At 38.0% G+C, this 20,838-nt stretch overlaps 1 protein-coding gene across 1 annotated transcript in view; it reads left to right on the top strand.

The window, feature by feature from the left end:
• The window catches only part of dennd2b (DENN domain containing 2B), a 419,481-nt gene that overhangs the window by 203,734 nt on the left and 194,909 nt on the right, over positions 1–20,838 (top strand). Inside the window, 1 exon segment of the mRNA XM_051923667.1 lies at positions 8,172–8,276. Within this exon segment, the coding sequence (XP_051779627.1) occupies positions 8,203–8,276 (74 nt within the window). The 5' untranslated portion in view covers positions 8,172–8,202.

A 20,838-nucleotide genomic window follows, 5' to 3' on the forward strand; every position in this document is an offset into this window, starting at 1 on the left:
CATTGCCTCTGGCAGGTGATACAGAAGCACATATACAGTAACACCGGGTGAAGTTACGATCTTGTGTTCCACAATTTCTGTCCAGTAAGGCAAGGCCAAAAAGATATTAGAGTTCCTTCCAATTAGTGTCAACAACTTTGCCTTCTGGGCATCTGTTAAATCATCGCCAATAGCAACTTCATTTTGAGCAACTGTTACTGATGTGACAAGGGCCTCATGCAGTTCAAGCCACTCTTTCAACAGATTAACATTCAAAACCTGCACAGACTTCCACCAATCTGGAATTCTGACTTCATAATTCACTGGACTAATGTGCTCTTCTACTGCCATTTTGCCTGAAATTTATGTGGGTCCGAAGAGTTCAACACCAGTACTCAATCCCCCTTCTTAAATTCACGGAGTTTGCTTTTCTTGTCATTTTGTTTTTGTGCCTCCTGTTCACGCTGCATATGTTCCATGGCAATAGAGGACAATTTTGAGATCTGTTCTTGGAGCGAAACGACTCGATCGACAAATCTGTTTCCTCAAGGTGCCTTGTGAACCCCCTGTCTATTCCTCCCAAAAAATGTCTTAACACCCTGCTTGGTTGCTGGCCAAACAGCAGTTTGAACTGACTGAACCTGGTGGTTGCTTGGGGGGATTCATGAACAGCAAACACGAGAAAAGGCAGCATGGTATCTCAGGAGGTCGGGTCATCATGGACTATCATCTGTTCCAATGTTTTATTAAACTGCTCAGTCAGGCCATTCATCTGTGGATGATAAACAGTGGTGCTTAATTGCAAGGCTCTCACACAGCTGCTTCATGACACAAGTACCCTAGTCAGTTAAAATCTCACGCGGGATTCCAATATGTGTGAACATTTCCGAGAGAGCTTTTGCGACAGTTTGTGCAATCGCCCTCTGTAGAGCACCCACCTCGGGGTATCTTGTCGCATAGTCAACCAACACGAGCATATACTGAAAACCATTTTTACTCTTGGGAAGTGGGCCTACAATATCTAGCCCCAGCCTCTCAAAGGGAACATCCAAAATAGGCATTGGTGAGAGTGGAGCTCTAGTGCGTCTATGAACAGAAACAATCTGACAGTCAGGACACGCACTGCCAAACTGCTCCACTCCCGGCCCATTTTCAGCCAATTAAAGCATTTCGAAATGTGTGCCCTCGTCTTCTCCACACCGAGATTACCTCCCAAAACATGGGCGTGAGCAATTTTTAATACCATCTCCACATGCCCATCCCCCATGCAATCAGAAGTTACCTGATACAAGAAACCATCATTAATTAAAAAGTGTGGTGTTTTAAAAGTTCAGGTCCTCACTCTCAAAGATAGTAAGAGTCATTTGCGATGTGGTCTTGTTTGAATGCAAAATGCAAGTTGCTGTCAGCTTGTTGCAGGCAGGCAAACTCTGCCCGAGTGGCAGCCTCTGCTTCCTCTGCGCTTAACCCAGCATTGTGCTTCACCCCGCCGGTACTTCGTTAGGGTCCGTAGCAGGTGTCTAGTCTGGGGAAGTTGTTGACGTGAGCTACAGGATGGAAAAGTCCGCCAGCTGTCCGGGGTCCTCACTGGATAACTCAGGTTCAAATTCAAACCTGGCTCTTTGATTGACATTGTCTGTGGCGTGTCCCTTTCTATCCACTAGAGAGGGAGGTGCTCTGCAGGTGGCCAAGACCTGTGGGAAAAGGGTCCAGGGTAAAGTGTCTGATATGGCAGTCCAAATCTTAAACTTCTTCCCTTTAAATCTAAAAAGATAGTCTTATATATTTTAACATCCCCATGGATGCAGTGAAGGTTCACCTGGTCTCGGCTCCTGTATGGGGTCTGCTGGGGCAAGTCACAGCAAACTACACGCAGTTCCGAGCCAGATGTCCCGGTTGATCAAAGCGAAAGCATCTGCGTTCAGTCCCCACTATGGAGTTCCTATGATGACGAATTCTAACCGTGGCGTTGGCAACCCTAGGAGCCTGTGCTGGTTGAATCGAAAGTCGGGGCCAATTCCACATAGCCCCTCTGCTTCCCGGTGGCTTGGGCACCCTCCAGTCTGCGGGTTAGGTCTAACAGCGAGTGGATTTTGCTCCAGGGCATTTCATCACAAAGGTCCTCGTCTATCCCTGACAGGACTACATCAACAGTGAGCTTCTCCATAATTCACTCAAAGTTGTCCCCGTGGAACCAGATTTGAATGAGGTCCACTAAGTCCTGAACCTGTCCTTGTATATGCCAGTCCGGGTCAATGCACCACAGACAAAACCGGACTCATAGCCGTGTGGAGGAGGATTTGTTGTTTCAGGAAGTCATAATCTTTGAGCCTTTCGGGAGGCTGGTTTTGCATGACCTGTAGGGCCTCTCCGGGCCAAAACAGCTGTCCATCCTCCCCTATCCCAGTGCATCAGTGTTTCTGCGTGCTTGAAGTAGAATAGGAAACACTCTGGGTTGTCCGAGGGAGTCATATTCATCAGTACAGCTCTGGGGCATGCAAAGACAGGAGCCTCATCTTGCTGGTATTGGGATGTTATGTGCATCTTGGGGTTCCACTGGTGCAAGAGCCTACTCCTGGTACCATGTGACACATGAGTCGCTGCCTTGCAGCCAAAAGTCAAAGCTGAATCTAAGGATTTCAGGAAATCAGATATATTCAACTTGAAACAAGAAGAGCACAGCTATTTTTTGCAGCAGGAGCTACCACTCTACTACACACAGACAGAGAAAATGGTTAGTGGCCAAGTTATAGTGTTCCCCGCATCACCCATGCTCAAGGAGGCAGTGCAAACCTGTGAGGTGCTGTGAACCTGCAGGGTGCTATGAACCTGCTGTTGCCTTGTGGACGGAAAAGCACGCCTTGATAGACTCATCAATCACATTTCGGTGTGTCGTTCGGTTGGGGAGGGTCTCAAAAGAGTTAAAAAAATCTCACAATTTGCTTGGCTTATTAATATGTTGCAGTTTTCTCATATTCTACCAGACTGTGTTGGAATTTTTCATATTCTTTAAACATTGCAAATTATGAGTATTTGTCTTTATTTTATTTAACAGTAGATGTACCTACTATCCTGAGTGTTAGTGGAACCATTATGCAAGGAGATGAAGCTGGAAATCATTCTAACACTTCATCTATCCGTTCATCCATTTTATGAACCTGTCTTTTTAATTGCAGGCATCTCTTAAAGTGAACAAAAACAACAACAACATCATTTATTTATATAGCACATTTTCATACAAATGATGTAGCTCAAAGTGCTTTACAGGACAAAGAAAGAGAAAAAAAGGCAAAATATAAAAATAAAATTAGGCAATACTAATTAAAATAGAATAAAAGTAAGGTCCAATGGCCAGGGAGGACAGTAAAACAAAAAAGAAACTCCAGACGGCTGTAGAAAAAAAAAATCTGCAGGGATTTCAGGCCAAGAAACCGCCCAGCCCCCTGTAGGCATTCTACCTACCATTTATGATCTCAATCAGTCCTCATGGTTTTCAGGCTTCACATGGAAGAATTTGATGATGATGGTCATGTGGACCTCTGGCCTTCAATCCATCAATGTAGAGACAGTGTGGTGCTTTGATCCCCACCACAGAAAACTGTAAAAAGAACAGCAGAGAAAGTAGGGGTTAATATGGATTTTGGAGCCACCATGAATGATAATGATAATTAAATGCATATACAGAAAATCAGAGTTAAACTAAAATAAAGGTATGATAAAGCCATGTTTAAAATAATGAGTTTTTAGCAGTTTTTTAAAGTGCTCCACTGTATTAGCCTGGCGAATTTCTATTGGTAAGCTACTCCAGATTTTAGGTGCATAACAGCAGAAGGCTGCCTCACCACTTCTTTTAAGTATAGCTCTTGGAATTATAAGCAGACACTCATTTGAAGATCAAGATTACAATTTGGGGTGTAATCTATTCTGAAATATAGGATTGAGCGAGATTATTTAAGGCTTTGTAAACCATAAGCAGTATTTTAAAGTCAATTCTAAATGGCACTAGTAACCAATGTAGTGACATCAGAGCAGGAGAGATGTGCTCAGATTTTCTTTTCCTAGTTAAGATTCTAGCAGCTGCATTCTGCACTACTTGTAATCGATTGATGTCTTTTTTGGGTAGTCCTGAGAGAAGTGCGTTACAGTAAACTAGTCGACTGAAAACAAAAGCGTGAACTTATTTCTCAGCATCTTGCAAAGTTATAAGAAATCTAACCTTTGCTATATTTCTTAAGTAAAAACATGCTGTCCTAGTAAACTGATTAATATGTGATTTAAAATTTAGGTCAGAGTCAATAATTACCCCTAAATTCTTTATCTCTGTCTTGACTTTTAATCCTAATGGATCAAGTTTATTTCTGATACCCTCATTATATCCATTTTTGTCAATCACTAAAATTTCTGTTTTCTCCTTATTAAGTTTGTGAAAATTACTACTCATCCATTCAGAAACAAAAGTAAGACATTGTGTCAGTGAACCAAGAGAGTCGGGGTCACCAGGCGCTATTGATAAATACAATTGTGTATCATCAGCATAGCTGTGGTAGCTCACGTTATACCTTGAGATAATCTGACCTAATGGAAGCATGGAGATCGAAAAGAACAGTGGACCCAAGATAGAGCCTTGTGGAACACCATATAGAATATCATGTGTCTTTGAAGTATAATTACTACAACTAACAAAGAATTTTCTACCTGCCAGGTAAGACTCAAACCAATTTAAGAAACTGCCAGAGAGACCCACCCATTGATTAATGCGATTTCTAAGAATATTGTGATCAATGACATCAAATGCGGCCCTCAGATCTATGAGGATGAGAACAGATACATGGCCTCTGTCTGCATTTACCCGCAAGTCATTTACTACTTTAACAAGTGCAGTTTCTGTACTATGTTTTGTTCTAAAACCCGACTGAAACTTATCAAGAATAGCATGTTTATTGAGACGGTCATTTAGCTGCATAATGACTGCCTTTTCTAGGATTTTACTTAAGAAAGGCAGGTTAGAAATAGGTCTAAAATTTTCAAAAGCAGAGGAATCAAGATTATTTTTCTTGAGCGGGGGTTTAACTATTAGCAGTCTTAAGACAGTCTGGAAAGACCCCCATATCTAATGATGAATTTACTATGTCAAGAATACTATTAGCATGCTGTATACTTCTTTGAAAAACTTGTTGGTATTACATCCAGGATGCAGGTGGAGGGTCTCAGTTGAGAAATTATTTTATATAAATCAGGTAAATGTATCCTGGTGAAAGAATGTAGAGAAAAGCCAAGCAAAATGACACCTTTTATTGGCTAACTAAAAAGATTACAATATGCAAGCTTTTGAGGCAACTCAGGCCCCTTCTTCAGGCAAGATGTAATCTGAAGAAGGGGCCTATGTTGCCGCGAAAGCTTGCATATTGTAATCTTTTTAGTTAGCCAATAAAAGGTGTCATTTTGCTTGACTTTTCTCTACATTCATAATGGCTAACACGGTACAACACCCTAGTACTACTGGTGAAAGAATTTAGTTAGCTTAAAATGGAGTACTGGGGTTTAAGAGGATCAGTACTGGGGAGATGTACTATATTATTTATAATATTATCAACACAATTAAATATATCAACACAATCCAACCTCTGCTCCTTAGGGACAAGCTGACAGTGATGGGAGTAGATTCATACCTGGTGGCATGGATCGTGGACTATCTTAAAGACAGACTACTGTCACTGTCCTGCTCCACTGACAGACTGAGAAGATCGTTCCTCCCCCAAACTATGCGACTCTTCAATTCCACCCGGGGGGGGGTGGGGGGTGGGGGTGGGGGGTTAAACATTAACATTATACATAGTTATTGTCTGTTTTTTTACCTGCATTATTATCAATCTTTAATTTAATATTTTTTTTTTTTTGTATCAGTATGCTGCTGCTGGAGTATGTGATTTTCTCCTTGGGATTAATAAATTATCTATCTATCTATCTATCTATCTATCTATCTATCTATCTATCTATCTATCTATCGATCTATCTATCTATCGATCTATCTATCTATCGATCTATCTATCGATCGATCGATCGATCGATCGATCGATCAATAAATACAGCAAATAAAGCCTCACAAGTTTCACTGGAAGTGTTTTGGAGGCATTCCATTGAGTGACCTGGGTTTAACAGATGATCAATTGTAGAGATTAAAACTCTGGGATTACTAACATTGTTAGTTATAATTTTAGAGAAATAGCCTCACCTCTCAAGATTGACTATGTTGTTGTTTTCTGTTATTTTAGCCTTCAATATCTCAGAGTGGATAATCAGTTTAGTTTTTCTCCATTTATGCTCAGCTCTCCAGCATGTTTTCTTTAGATCAGACACTCTTTGGGACTTCCATGGTGTAGCAGTGCTGGAGGATTTTTTAACTGTCTTTTCAGGTGCGACTATGTCAGCGGCAGCTCTCACTTTAGTATTAAAAGTTTCCACCTTACTATTTACATTATACTCACTATTGTAGTAAGCACTACAAATGGACTGGTTGCTTAGAATGTTTGTAAAGTTTGAAGCTGCAGATGAATCAAAGAAGTGTTTTTTAACAATATGCTTCTCGTTCATTTTTTTCTGTCATTATTTCTATATTAAATAGTAAGAGAAATATTCAATGATCAGTTCCAAAGATCTGGGCTTAATTACTCTGGTCTTCTTAATGCCTGTATAGTCTTTACAGGTTCTTCTGATGATAGCATAGGTTCTCCCTGGGCACAGTAGTCACCTTCCACTTCCTAAAATATGAATAGTCTTTTAGTTTAAAGTTTAAATTGGCCCTTTGTTAGTTTGCCTTGAGATGGACTGGCATTATTTCTAGGATGTTTTCTCCCTTTTGCCAAGAGATCCTATAATGTTGAAAGCAGAAGGATGGATGGACCGATATTTTCATTTGAAATGGTGACTAGGCGTGTGCTTTTGATCTTTAACCTTATGCCTAGACTCAATACATTTCATTTTGACTTACTCAGCTGTGCTATCTTCATTATTATTATAGAACTGTTATTTCTTGGACTCATCATAGACACAACATACTGATAATAACCATGTTTTGTTGCCATTTTGGAGTGTTACATTTGTATGTTTAAAGACTTATTAGCAATGATGCCTCATTTTCTAACCAGCTCAATCATATTCACTGTTACACATGATGAGAACATGCAAAATGCACATGTAACAAAACTCAGTTTTAATGGCTGTATGCTGTTGACCTTACCCTGGATAATGCTAGGCTGGGGTACAGTTCCCAGCAAAAATGCAATGTAAAGGGTAAGTTTAGGAAATGGATGGATTTATAACAGAGAGGCATAGATTTTTCATTTATAAAGTGGAGTCATGGTTGCCCACTGCTTCATTAATTTTTTGAAAATACTCCTTTAGCATGTGATTGATGGTAACATATCCTTTGCACTTCTGACCATTATTATTATTTTTTTTTTATAGTTCTTTATTTCACCTTATACAATTTCTTGTATTAGGAATTTGTTAGTTTTTGCATACCCCTTGGGGTTAGAGCACAGGGTCAGTCATTGTACAGTGCCCCAGGAGCAATTACATGTTAAGGGTCTTGCTCAAGGGCCCAGCAGAGTAGGATCTTTTTTTGGCAGCGACAGGGATTCGAACCGGCAACCTTCTGGATACCAGCACAAATCCTTAGCCTCAGAGCCACCACTCCGCCCTATTTTATGCTTGATGTGCTGAATAAGGTCTTAAATAAGGTTGGTTTAAGTCACAGAAATTACAAAATACATACTGTAAAAGGCTATTTTCTGTGACAGTGTAATGTATATTAACCCATCTACCTGTAATTCGTCCCATAACCAAATGTGTGTGAAATGTATGAAACAAAAAATATTAAAAATGTTGCCAATCTTCGTGCTTGAATCAACTGTAGGTAATTATTAAATACTATTAAAAGGTCATTTTCTATTCTGAAAACAGAATGTTTTTTTTAAGTTTCAGATAGGTAATTATTTGAATATTATTAATCACAGCAATAAGTTAGCTGTTTCTGTTTTAACAAGTACAGCACCATATATAGTACTGTTTATTTTTTATTAAGAGCAGAATTGCAAACATAACCTACTACACCTTTGGTCATGTAAACTTTATCTGTTTTGTAGGTCTGTTTCATATGCTTGATAATTTTTTATTTTCAACTTTTGGTACAGGTGACCTTGAACACTTCAGACAGAGCCAACAATGACAGCCAACAAGAATGCCAAAGTCCCTCACAAATCCGGAGGAAATAAAATACATCGGGACGTTCCTGAAAGGTTTGTGTTTCATAAGAGTAGTTGTGCCACATGAGCTGTTCTCTATTTTTCAAATTTACTTATACTTCATTGTATATGTGCTAACTGTGCTAAAAGAAACCACATCTTTAAAGGCGATAATTCCTACCAGTAACTGTTTACAAGCTTAGTGAGAATATCAGGTGTTCAGAATCGGCATAGTGAGCATTTTTCTTTTTAACTTTAGCTAAACATTTAATTGTATTTTCTAGCATCACAAAAGTTCTTTTATTCAGTCTTGGCATTTTCCTGAGTCAAATTACTTGCTTGATTTTTTGGTTTAACATAAGGTAGTAATGTAAGTACATATGTGGGTGTGCATATTACTGTTTAACTTGTTGGAAAACTTGGCTTGGCATGATGGCTGACTGTGGTTGTTCTTCACTGCCATACAATAAGTAAAAGTCATCACTGACTCATAAAAAGCCAAAAAAGTAGAGTATAAATAGTTGTCTGAAGATAAACATCATGATCACTATTTTATCACTGCAGAGAATTATTTTTATCCGGCAGTTGGTGTGACATTAGGCAGTCACAGAAAGCACACTATAAATATATATATATATATATATATATATATATATATATATATATATATATATATAATATATATTCACGGCATTTGAAGTCTGTGTCACAATCTGATTGTATGGGTGGTTACCTACCAGGTTCGATTCCCGAGAGGGAGTGCAGTGGAGTTTGTACGCCTGATGAGCCCAGAATGAGGGCGAAACATGTGTCGCGTACTCTTTGCATTTATTTGACAGTAAACTATTTCAACCATATATATATATACATATATATATATATATATATATATATATATTATATATATATATATATATATATATATATATATATATATATAATATATATGTCTGGACTAAAAGCAGGGGAAAAAAAATATGTAGATAAATATATCAAAATGCATATCATTATCAGACCAAACTCTAAATGCAGCTTAATTGGAAGATGAAAATGTTCTGGGATTAAATACTTACAATCCTTTGTTGATATGACAAGCAATATTAATCCCTGCTCTTAATCTAGCTTCATTTTTTATGATGACAGGTATAATCTTTCCACAAGAAGTATTGCTTAGCTAAACACAACACCTTGTCTTGACTGGTAGAACCCCCAGGTGGCTCTCTTCTGCAAGTTGCCGGTTATTGGCAAGCATCTTTATTTGATTTTGTTGTAGCTTGCTACCTTATGCCTTCACTTCTGTCTGTTTCTATGTCTTGTTCCACTTTGTTCAAGTGAGCATCCTTATTATTTATCCTACTTAATTACTATGTCTATTATGTGATGTGAAAATACTAGGCTATGAAAGAATATTAAACACTCCAGAGAATTTAATGGTTTTCATAACTTTTATATTATGATTATTTTATAAACTGTTATAAGGCTTAATTTGAGTATTATAAAAATATCAGTTTATTGATAAATATCAATTCTGAAATTTTGATGTGGTAAAATACTTGTTTTCTGTAATACTGATTCTGTCAATATCAGATAAGCTTTCCTTCTCATTCCTCATTCTTTTGATGGTGAGTTCAGACCTACACACACCACTCCCCAAACTGAGCAGCAGCCCTGCCTCCTGTCATTCAAGATGCCACTATTGGTGCAGTGCTGTATCATTATCATCACCACCGTGAGCTATTTTCAAATGTAATTTTTATTTGTTTGTCATTAATAATAATAATAATAATAATTCATTACATTTATATACAGTAATCCCTCCTCCATCGCGGGGGTTGCGTTCCAGAGCCACCCGCGAAATAAGAATATCCGCGAAGTAGAAACCATATGTTTATATAGTTATTTTTATATTGTCATGCTTGGGTCACAGATTTGCGCAGAAACACAGGAGGTTGTAGAGAGACAGGAACGTTATTCAAACACTGCAAACAAACATTTGTCTCTTTTTCAAAAGTTTAAACTGTGCTCCATGACAAGACAGAGATGACAGTTCCGTCTCACAATTAAAAGAATGCAAACATATCTTCCTCTTCAAAAGAGTGCGTGTCAGGAGCACAGGCTGTCAAAGAGATAGAGAGAAAATCAAACAAATCAATAGGGCTGTTTGGCTTTTAAGTATGCAAAGCACCGCGGCACAAAGCTGTTGAAGGCGGCAGCTCACACCCCCTCCGTCAGGAGCAGGAAGAGAGAGAGAGAGAGAGAGAGAGAGAGAGAGAGAGAGAGACAGAGTTTGTTTTTCAATCAAAAATCAATACGTGCCCTTCGAGCTTTTAAGTATGCGAAGCACCGTGCCGCATGTCGTTTCAGGAAGCAGCTGCACAAAAGATAGCAACGTGAAGATAATCTTTCAGCATTTTTAGACGAGCGTCCGTATCGTCTAGGTGTGCGAACAGCCCCCCTGCTCAATCCCCCTACGTCAGGATCAGAGAAAGTCAGCGCAAGAGAAAGAGAAAAGTAAGCTGGGTAGCTTCTCAGCCATCTGCCAATAGCGTCCCTTGTATGAAATCAACTGGGCAAACCAACTGAGGAAGCATGTACCAGAAATTAAAAGACCAATTGTCCGCAGAAACCCGCGAAGCAGTGAAAAATCCGCGATATATATTTAAATATGCTTACATATAAAATCCGCGATGGAGTGAAGCCGCGAAAGGCGAAGCGCGATATAGCGAGGGATTACTGTAGTGCTTTTCTCAGTACTAATTTTGTGCCTTCCAAAGTAATTTGTCTACTTGCAATCATGCATGAGTTCAATACTGTGCTTTCACTTGGTACTACCGATACTATAAAAAAGCTAGTACTGTTAAGTTTTCAGAACTTTGGGATTTACTTGGTATTGAAGTATTGGTTCCTCTAACACTTTAAGCCCATCTGCGAGTGCACCAAACACATCTGTTAATGGGTTAGGAGTGATTGTGATACTGAGGCTGTCTGATAGGCATTTAAAGATTTTGGTCAAGAATGATGTTAATTTGGTGCATACACAAAACATGTGGCCCACTGAGGCTGGAGCAAGATTGCAACGTTCGCAGATTGGATCTTACCCTGGAAACATTATGAACAATTTTAAATGAGATAGATGTGGTGAATAAAAGATTTTAAGTTGAATAATTGTATGCATATGGAGCTAGAGTGAATTCTGTGCATGACTGCCTTCCATTCCGTTTCTGAAATGTTCAGTTTAGAGATCCTTTTCCCACTGTACTCTGTGATCTTTGAAAGGAAGGGACTTCAAAATGGTTTTATATATTATAGAAATGCTGGCTGAGTCTTCAAGACTGATCAATATTTCTTCTGGAATAGAAATAGGTGGGAGGTGAGGGAAATTATGGTAGGCAGATTCCATTTAGCAATGTTTCTAGTTTGAAAGTACTGGAAAAATTGTGTTGATGGGAAGTTAAATTTGAAGTTTAATTGTTTATAGCAGTGGTCCCCTACCTTTTTGACAGCAAGGACCACTTTATTAGATACAAATTTTTCCACAGACCGGTCGGTGGGGGAGGGGGGGCTCGGGGGGGGGGGGGGGGCAGTTTTATACACAATTTACATAACCTTTCTATTATTATTAAGTTATTAAGCAGTTCGCATACGTTTGCAACCTGAGATTTTTCTTCTTTTTTTGCATATAACAAAGACATATGCTTTGCATTTGCCATTCCAACAGACTGCACATCACAAACATTAACACTGTTATCGCTTTTTTCGTGTCTGCCGTTTCTATAGGAGGGTGACAATAAGTTAAATTCCAATGGATGTTTTTCAGATGTTGACAAGCAATAAGCAAAAGGTATCACTGAAAACCACAGAAAACAAAAACATCAAAAAAAAAACAGTACGAGGAAATTTCAAAGAGAGAATTTTTTTTACAATGTTTCTGTTTGGGGATCGTTGTGTAGCCTAAATGTGTACAATTGAGCTGCGGCCACAGATCTAACTGCTCTGTGGATGATTCATTCAAGCATTTCAAGGTCACCTCGTTGTAATGAAAGCATCTGCTGAATGTACTTCGTAGTAACGCGATTTCTATAGTCTCGTGTCATATGGGGAAACTGTCGGGACCGTAAAAATACTTTGTTGTAATACTCTCTCACCTCGGTCTCTCTCCTCTCTCTGCACCGCTGCAAAGCCCCGTCCACCAAGCATTCTGAAAAGTCTGAGTGAGTCTCCGTTGCCGGCAGTTCTCTTGCGGCCCGGCTGTCAGACGGCTGCGGCCCGGTAGTGGGTCGCGGACTGGTGGTTGGGGACCCCTGGTTTATAGGATGCAAAGACATTACGTATATACAGAGCTCTAAATGATTTAATCCTGTATGTTTTCCAAACATTAAAAACTGTGAGAGTTTGAGTAGGTGGATAAAGGTGGTTATCATGCAGAGGTGCAACAGATGAAAGCTTCTCTATCTTTAAGTGCTGCCTACTTTGGTTCCATATTCTGAGTGAATGAAAGACAATTGGGTTGTTAGTGTATTGATGATAACTTGCATTTACTGGGGTACAAAGCAAGGAATTTAAAGAACTACTGCAGGATTTTATTTCTGTTGCAGACCAAGCTTGTGTGTGTTCATCTGTTTGTGTCAATATTCAGGTTTTTATAGCTTATATATAGTCACCCAGTTATATAATTAAAAGTTATGTAGTGCCATGCCCTGTTCTGCTTTAGGTCTTTGTAGGGTTGATGTTTTGAATTTAAAATAAATTAGGTTATGATTGGATCTGATTTCTTAAAAAATGATTTGTTAATGTATATGGGGATGCTTTGGAATAGAAAAAGAAGCTTGGGAAGTATATACATCTTGAGATTGTTGATTATCCCTGCTAAAGTGAGATGAAGGGTAGACCATCTATGCACATATCGTTTAAACAGAGCTTTATATTTGCTTGTGATGTTTACTCCTAGGTATTTAAACTGATCTGCGATGATAAAAGGGAAGGTGTCCAATCTGATGTTATGTGCTAGAGAGTTCAGTAGAAAAGCACTCTTTTATTCAAATTAATTTTGAGTCTAGATATCTTTTGAAATTTTGCTTGTGTTAGAACTACAAGCACAAAATTTTGTGGGTCTGATATATACAATACCATATCATCTGCATATAGTGATGTTATCTGTTTAAGTCCTTCTCTGATAATCCTCTTTATCTCAGATGCATTTCAAAAGTGAACAGCCAATGGTTCATTGGCAGTTGCAAAGAGCATCGGTGACAGTGGGCATCCTTATTTAGTACCACGTTCTAGTTTGAAGTAGTCTAAAATAATGTTGTTAATACAAACTGAAGCTTCTGTACTGGTGTACAGTAGTTTGATCCATGCACATATGTTCGGGCCAAACCTAAATTTGTGTAATGTGCTGAATAGGTAGTCCCATTTAACCATATGAAATACTTTTTCTGCATCCAAAGATTAGAAGATCTCCAGTGTATTAGACTTTACGAGTGCATATTAAACATTAAACAGGCATTGAAGATTGGAAGCTTAATGTTTGCCTTTAATAAATCTGGTTTGATCTTGTGATAGTACTGAAGGAAGCACTTTCTCACTCCTAGCTAGAACTTTGGAGAGTATCTTAACATTGTTTTTCAGAAGTGAGATTGATCTGTATGATGCACATTGTAATAAGTCCTTATTTTTCTTAAGAAAGATGGTAATAAATGCTTGGCAAAAATTTTGAGGTAGAATTTTATTGTCTCTAGCTTCTATAAATGTTGCTAATAATAGGGGAGATAACTTAAATTAAAAAAAATTATAAAATTCAGCAGGGTAGCCATCTTTTTTTTTGGTTCTTTATTTCGCCTTATACAATTTCTCATATTAGGAATTTGTTAGTTTTCGCATACCCCTTGGGGTCAGAGCGCAGGGTCAGCCATTGTACAGCACCCCTGGAGCAATTACAGGTTAAGGGTCTTGCTCAAGGGCCCAGCAGAGTAAGATCTCCTTTGGCCGTGACAGGGATTCGAAGCGGCAACCTACTGGATACCAGCACAGATCCTTAGCCTCAGAGCCACCACTCCGCCCTAGCATAGCCTGTTGCTTTCCCACTCTGAAGTGAGTTTATAGCATCTACTAATTCTGAGAGTGTCAGTGGTTTATCCCGTTCCACTGCACTGAGAGTATCTAGCTGTGGCATCTGTCATCAAAAAACGCATTAGGTTGTGTCTTGTCTTCTTTAAACTCAGTAGAATATAAGGACTTATAGTACTCTCTAAATGTGTGCATTATATTTTTATGGTCAATGATTTTTTTCTCAGCCTGTGTTGATAATTACTGATATTGTATTGCGAACTTGTTGAGCTAATATTTTATTAGCTTTCTTTCCATGTTCATAGTAATAATGTCACAATTTACAAATGAGTTGTTCTGTTTCTTTTGCTGTCAAGAGGTTGAATTCTGATTGCAAAGCCTGTCTTTTCCTATAAAGTGCCTCATTTGGAAACTTGGCTCATTCTTGATCTGTTCTGGTAATTTCATTGATTAACTTGGACACCTTCTATGAAATAATCTGTCCTCTTAAAAATGCCTTCAGATTTTCCCAGAGTATTCCTGCAGAGACCTCTGAGAATATTAATCAATTTGTTTGGACATAATATATATGTTCTATATGTTCTATATTCTATATAGTTCTCATCAGCCAATAACAGGGGTTTGAGACACAAGCTGCGAGATGAGTATATGGGGCATAATGATTTGAGCTCCATGATCAGAGAGGCTTGGTCGGAACTAACAATAATGTCGTACTTGCAACATTTGATCATGGGCTAAAAAATGTTATCTGTAAAGAAATAATCAATTCTTGAGTAGCATTGATGTAGTGGTGAGAAAAAGGAATATGCTCTTAAGTTTGGATTTAGAAATCGCCATAAGTTATGATCTATTACAAACTGTGTAATTGTTTTTGCAGTATTAGATGTTATTGCCACTGTAGCTGAAGACTTATCCAGGTCTGGATTTAAAACAGAATTAATGTCCGGGCCATTATAGTTTTATGAGTGTTCACATTACGAATTAATGGAAAAAAGTTTTGGATGAAGTCTCTATCATCCACATTAGGTGCATAGATATTTATCAAAATTATTTTACAATTAAATAAATTACCCATCACCATCACATATCGCCCTTCAAGATCAGATACTACATCTGATACTACAAGTAAAATTGTTCTGTGCATTAAGATTCCCATGCCTCTGGTTTTCTTTATAGATGGAGTGAAACATTTGGCCAGTCCAATGTCTTTGCAACTGAAACTGATCCTTGCTTATTAAGTGACCTATTAGGTGAGAGAATGCTTTCTTTCTCTTTAATTCGTGATTGAGACCTTTGATATTCCAGCTCACAAAGTTCCCTGGTCGTAGAGACATTGCTTTTGAACCTTTGTTGACATTTTATAGTCATAAAATAAGGTGGTACATTATTACAGAAGATAGATTTAACCTTAATTTCCAGTTTTTCCAGGAGTTATGTCTATGAAGCCTATAGTTGCGTTCACATATACAATTGTGGAGGTAAAAAGAAAAGAGTAGAAATAGCTTGCTCTCTTCCTAAACCACCCCCCATTTTGCCTCCTCAAGTGAAGCTAGACCACACTTCACGAAGTCTCAGTCCTCTGACATGCGTAGACACAGAGTAAGTCCAAAACAGAACAAGCCCCCAACAGCTGTGTAGAAAGATTAAAGTAGAGAAATCTATCTATTGGTAATACAGACCAAATACTGTAAACCTAGAATATAATCTTAAACAGTACCAAAAGAATAAACCCAGGGAAGCAGATAACGTATAATAGTACAATCCTAATAGAATATGCAATATCCTAATCCTAACGTATGATAGTACAATCGTAATTAAATAAACCACGGATATGATGTTAAACAGTCCCCTTTGGCTAACAAAAAGTTATAATTATGATTGTATTTAAAACGTAGCCGAGAAGGAAATAGAATGTCTGATTATGGCAAAAGTCTCATTGGGAATGGACCAAATTACAGGAAAAATCTTCTTTTCCTTGCCAGGAAACGATTGTATTTCAGTGAGTGTCGGGATCAGTTTTCTTAGCTCTTTGTCTGTTTCATCTGGAAAACTTAAAATGTAGAGCTTGCCTTGAACATCTACTCTGAATTTAGCAGAATACAAGAGGCTGTATCTGATTTCCTCTTTGCATAAGCGCTGCTTAATGATATAAAATGCGGCACATTTAGCAGTTGTTGAAGGTGAGAAATCAGGGAAAATACAAATGCGGTTATTTTCAAATATCTCTTGTTTCAGTCTGAGAAGCGACATCAAATTTACTTTAGATTGTTGTTTGTTGAAACAACAATAAGGCATCTAGGTTTTGAGGCATTCAATCCATGTATGCGATAAGCTGCTGATATCTCTGTGTCTGATTTAAAGTCCCCTCCAATTATTTTAGAGAATAGTTCAAACTGTGGTCTCCTCACTGCATGGAAGCAACACTACCACTCCACCACTGCGCCAACTGCTATAGATTATACATATATAATTAAATTTAGCACAATACATTTGATTTTAGTGGCAGTGTTTGGTGAAATGGTTGTTTCAACACTTGTCTATGCAAAAGCCCTTTTAAGACAGAACTTATCTATGAATCTCCAGTGATTAATTCATGTATTTGAGATGGCCTAAATGCATGAATACAGCCTGTGATGGTCCAGGTTGCCTCCACACTCCCTAGTTACTTACAGGAACCCCTTGAACCCGGAATCATTAATAGTCATAAACTGAGATGATCTAGGCAAATGAGGACACACATAGTCAGCTAGGGGTTGATGCAAAGTGTTCAGTGCTTTTATTATAGACCAGACAGTGTACAAACTGCAGTGCAAGTTGTTAAATCAATAAATAATCCATAAAACCAAAATTAAATATGGAGATTAAAATCCAATTAAATAAGAAACTAAAAACGAGGAATTTTTAAAATTCCAGGCAGGATTAAAACATTCATGAGCCCCAATGCCTGTCTCTTTAATCTGGCATCTCCTCAGCTTTTCCCAACAACTACCAACGTAAATGTAGACTACTTTAAGACTTGTACTAGTTATTTAAATGAACAAAATATACTGGCAAGATCATACTGTGCAGCAACACTGCAGACACATGGCTAATACATACATTAGGACAATACATTTGCTGTCAGATACCAATTAGGTCACATAACACTAAAGCTTAATACTGATAAATAATTAGCAAGTGAATTGAACATTACCTTGAATTCATTGTATAGGTGCTGGTCATAAAATTAGAATATCATGACAAAATTGATTTATTTCAGTAATTCCATTCAAAATGACTGTGGAAACTTTACACTGGACCTCACGCAACGTGGATTCTGTGCCTCTCCTCTCTTCCTCCAAACTCTGGGACCTTGATTTCCAAAGGAAATGCAAAATTTACTTTCATCAGAGAACATAACTTTGGACCACTCAGCAGCAGTCCAAAGGCGAGATGCTTCTGACGCCGTCTCTTGTTCAAGAGTGGCTTGACACAAGGAATGCGACAGCTGAAACCCATGTCTTGCATACGTCTGTGCGTGGTGGTTCTTGAAGCACTGACTCCAGCTGCAGTCCACTCTTTGTGAATCTCCCCCACATTTTTGAATGGGTTTTGTTTCACAATCCTCTCCACGGTGCGGTTATCCCTATTGCTTGTACACTTTTTTCTACCACATCTTGTCCTTCCCTTCGCCTCTCTATTAATGTGCTTGGACACAGAGCTCTGTGAACAGCCGGCCACTTTAGCAATGACCTTTTGTGTCTTGCCCTCCTTGTGCAAGGTGTCAATGGTCGTCTTTTGGACAACTGCCAAGTCAGCAGTCTTCCCCATGATTGTGTAGCCTACAGAACTCGACTGAGAGACCATTTAAAGGCTTTGCAGGTGTTTTGAGTTAATTAGCTGATTAGAGTGTGGCACCAGGTGTCTTCAATATTGAACCTTTTCACAATATTCTAATTTTCCGAGATACTGAATTTGGGACTTTCATTAGTTGTCAGTTATAATCATCAACATTAAAAGAAATAAACATTTGAAATACATCAGTCTGTGTGTAATGAATGAATCTAATATACAAGTTTCACTTTTTGAATGGAATTACTGAAATAAATCAACTTTGTCATGATATTCTAATTTTATGACTAGCACCTGTATAGTGGCTCAAATAACATAATGTTACAGACATGTCAATTCACATGGGACTGGTTTAACCTTGGATTATTTTTTCAGACTTTTTATATATGTAAAATGCTCTGTAAACACGAAGGAGCAGTCGGTAAACAAATATTAACATAAGTGATTCATATAGGACTAAAATGACAGAAGTTCTCCTTTAAAATTTCCTTGTGTAAAACTAATCCTGTCAGAATAGAGTTATAATAGTTGTATTACTGGCCAAATGCTGAGTTTGGATGCTCTGCATGCATGATTACATATGCTTAGTAATTGTTTCACAACATTTTTAAAGGGTACATTTGGTATTTTTCAAGTCAAAGTTATTTCCTCACAAACATGATATATATGTATTTACCATGTGAAATTGTGTTTGAAAGTCCAGTGTTTTCTATAAATTTAAAAAATATCTTGCCCACACTGGCAATTTACATTGGAGGCAACAGGAAGGTCTTCTGCACCAATGGACCCCAACAGAGCTGCACTTCAGAACTACAGGTTCTATGCAAACCTGCTGGTGTCCAATGTTGGGACCATGCCAGAAAAGCACTACTGCCTTGTACTGCTGAATGAATTGTCTTTGGTATGCAAACTCCCTAAGTTCATCCATTAGTCTTTGTCCCTGACTGGGTAAGATATTGTTTTTCACCCCAGACAAGATGCATGTCCATCCCTTATGGCATTTATAACTGATAAATTGATCAATGATGTCAAATTATAAAAGTTAAAACAATTGCTTAAATGAATATTCCAACGTAAAATGGTATTTTTATATGTTACTTACTGCATATATTTTGTAAAGATAAATGAAAAAATTTAGTCATGTTTTCAAAAAGATGGGAAAAAATCACATGTTACTCTTGTGTTGTCATATTCCATATGTCCAGTAGTTTGCTCATACTATGCGAGACACATGTATTTTTACCAAAAGAGATTTACTTCTAGAAAAATTGGCACACATTAAAAATAGGAAACATAATTTACATGGAATTGAGTTTTTGAAATGAGTGTTTCTATCAATTATAACATTTTCTGGGTGTACATGCCCTTCAATGGGTTCATGCCCTCTAATGATTGATGTCCCATCCAGGGCTGGTTCTTGCTTTCACTCTCTGCTGCCTAAATGCACTCCTGCTCTTTGATGCTATATAACTGATTCATGAGGGTTGAATAAATGGATGAATGGGTGGAGGATGAAGATATTCCAAACCATGCAATTTATCCATAAGCAATTATCATTATAAATAACCGATAAAATAGCATTCCCCTTGCAACTGATGCTTATAATATAACATTTATAAGAATACTTCCCATAAGCAAATATATTGCACATGTCATGAACATAATGAATTGGGACATTTGTTAATTTTCCAAAACCAGTTATGCCAGTGTATGTGTGTGCTTGCAGACTTTCCTAGAAGCACTAAGTGAAACATACAACCCATCCTAGAGCAGGGTGCAAGATCATCGCTTTCCATGCCTTTCTGTTATGATTTGCTCTGCCATCTCATTTCTCCAGATTCCTCTTGAATCGCACATGCACTCTGTATGTATAATTTTCATGTTCTCTCTTTGGGCTTTCTCCCCTTTTTTCAAACAATCCCCTTAACCTGACTGCTGAGTTTAAACCGATCCCTTTTGAATGTGTGTGTGTATCCAGCAATCGACTTGCTTCCTGTCCATGGCTGACCAATGTGCTATGTTATTAATTTACATTCTACACATCCTCATCATCATTCACCCCCACTTATTGGCTCTGTTAATAAAGATGTAAAATGAAAGTGCCTAATGAGCAAAAACTGAGTACTGAGGAGTGATGTGTGAAGAACAGTAAGTAGTGATAACGTGATGAACGGTTCCTGAGGAGTGAAGAGTAACTACTGATACATGATATAAAGTCATACTTGATGACTGGCGAAGTGAAAAATGAAGATGTCCTAAAATGGACACCATACGAGGGGGAAGGGTCTTCAGTTCAAAAGTTAAAAAACATGAATTAATGGCTTCTGAATTGCGTACCTTGCGCATTTACCACAAGTCATGCCCCTTCTCAAAGCAAAATGTTGATGAGGAACCAGTTTTTATTTTTCTGATTAAGCAAAGCATTCTTCATGGTATTGTGCTAGGTAACAAGGTCTTTATGTTTTGAAAGTTATTTGCTGTCCACAGCAAATATAAAAGGGAGTCTGTCAATGCTGAGTAGATCAATCAGATTCAGCTAATGTGTTCAGTTCTGTTTAGGTTTACCAGTGTTGTGAACTATCTAATTGATCCATAAATGAGAAATTCTAGATCAAACAGTGATTATATTTGAGTAACAAAGATTATTTCAATATTGGGGAAAAGTCATAGTGAAACTGAAAGGAGAAGTCCGTACCAGAGAAATCAGTTTTCAAACATC

Source organism: Erpetoichthys calabaricus, chromosome 2, assembly GCF_900747795.2.
Source record: "Erpetoichthys calabaricus chromosome 2, fErpCal1.3, whole genome shotgun sequence".
Lineage (NCBI taxonomy): Eukaryota > Metazoa > Chordata > Cladistia > Polypteriformes > Polypteridae > Erpetoichthys > Erpetoichthys calabaricus.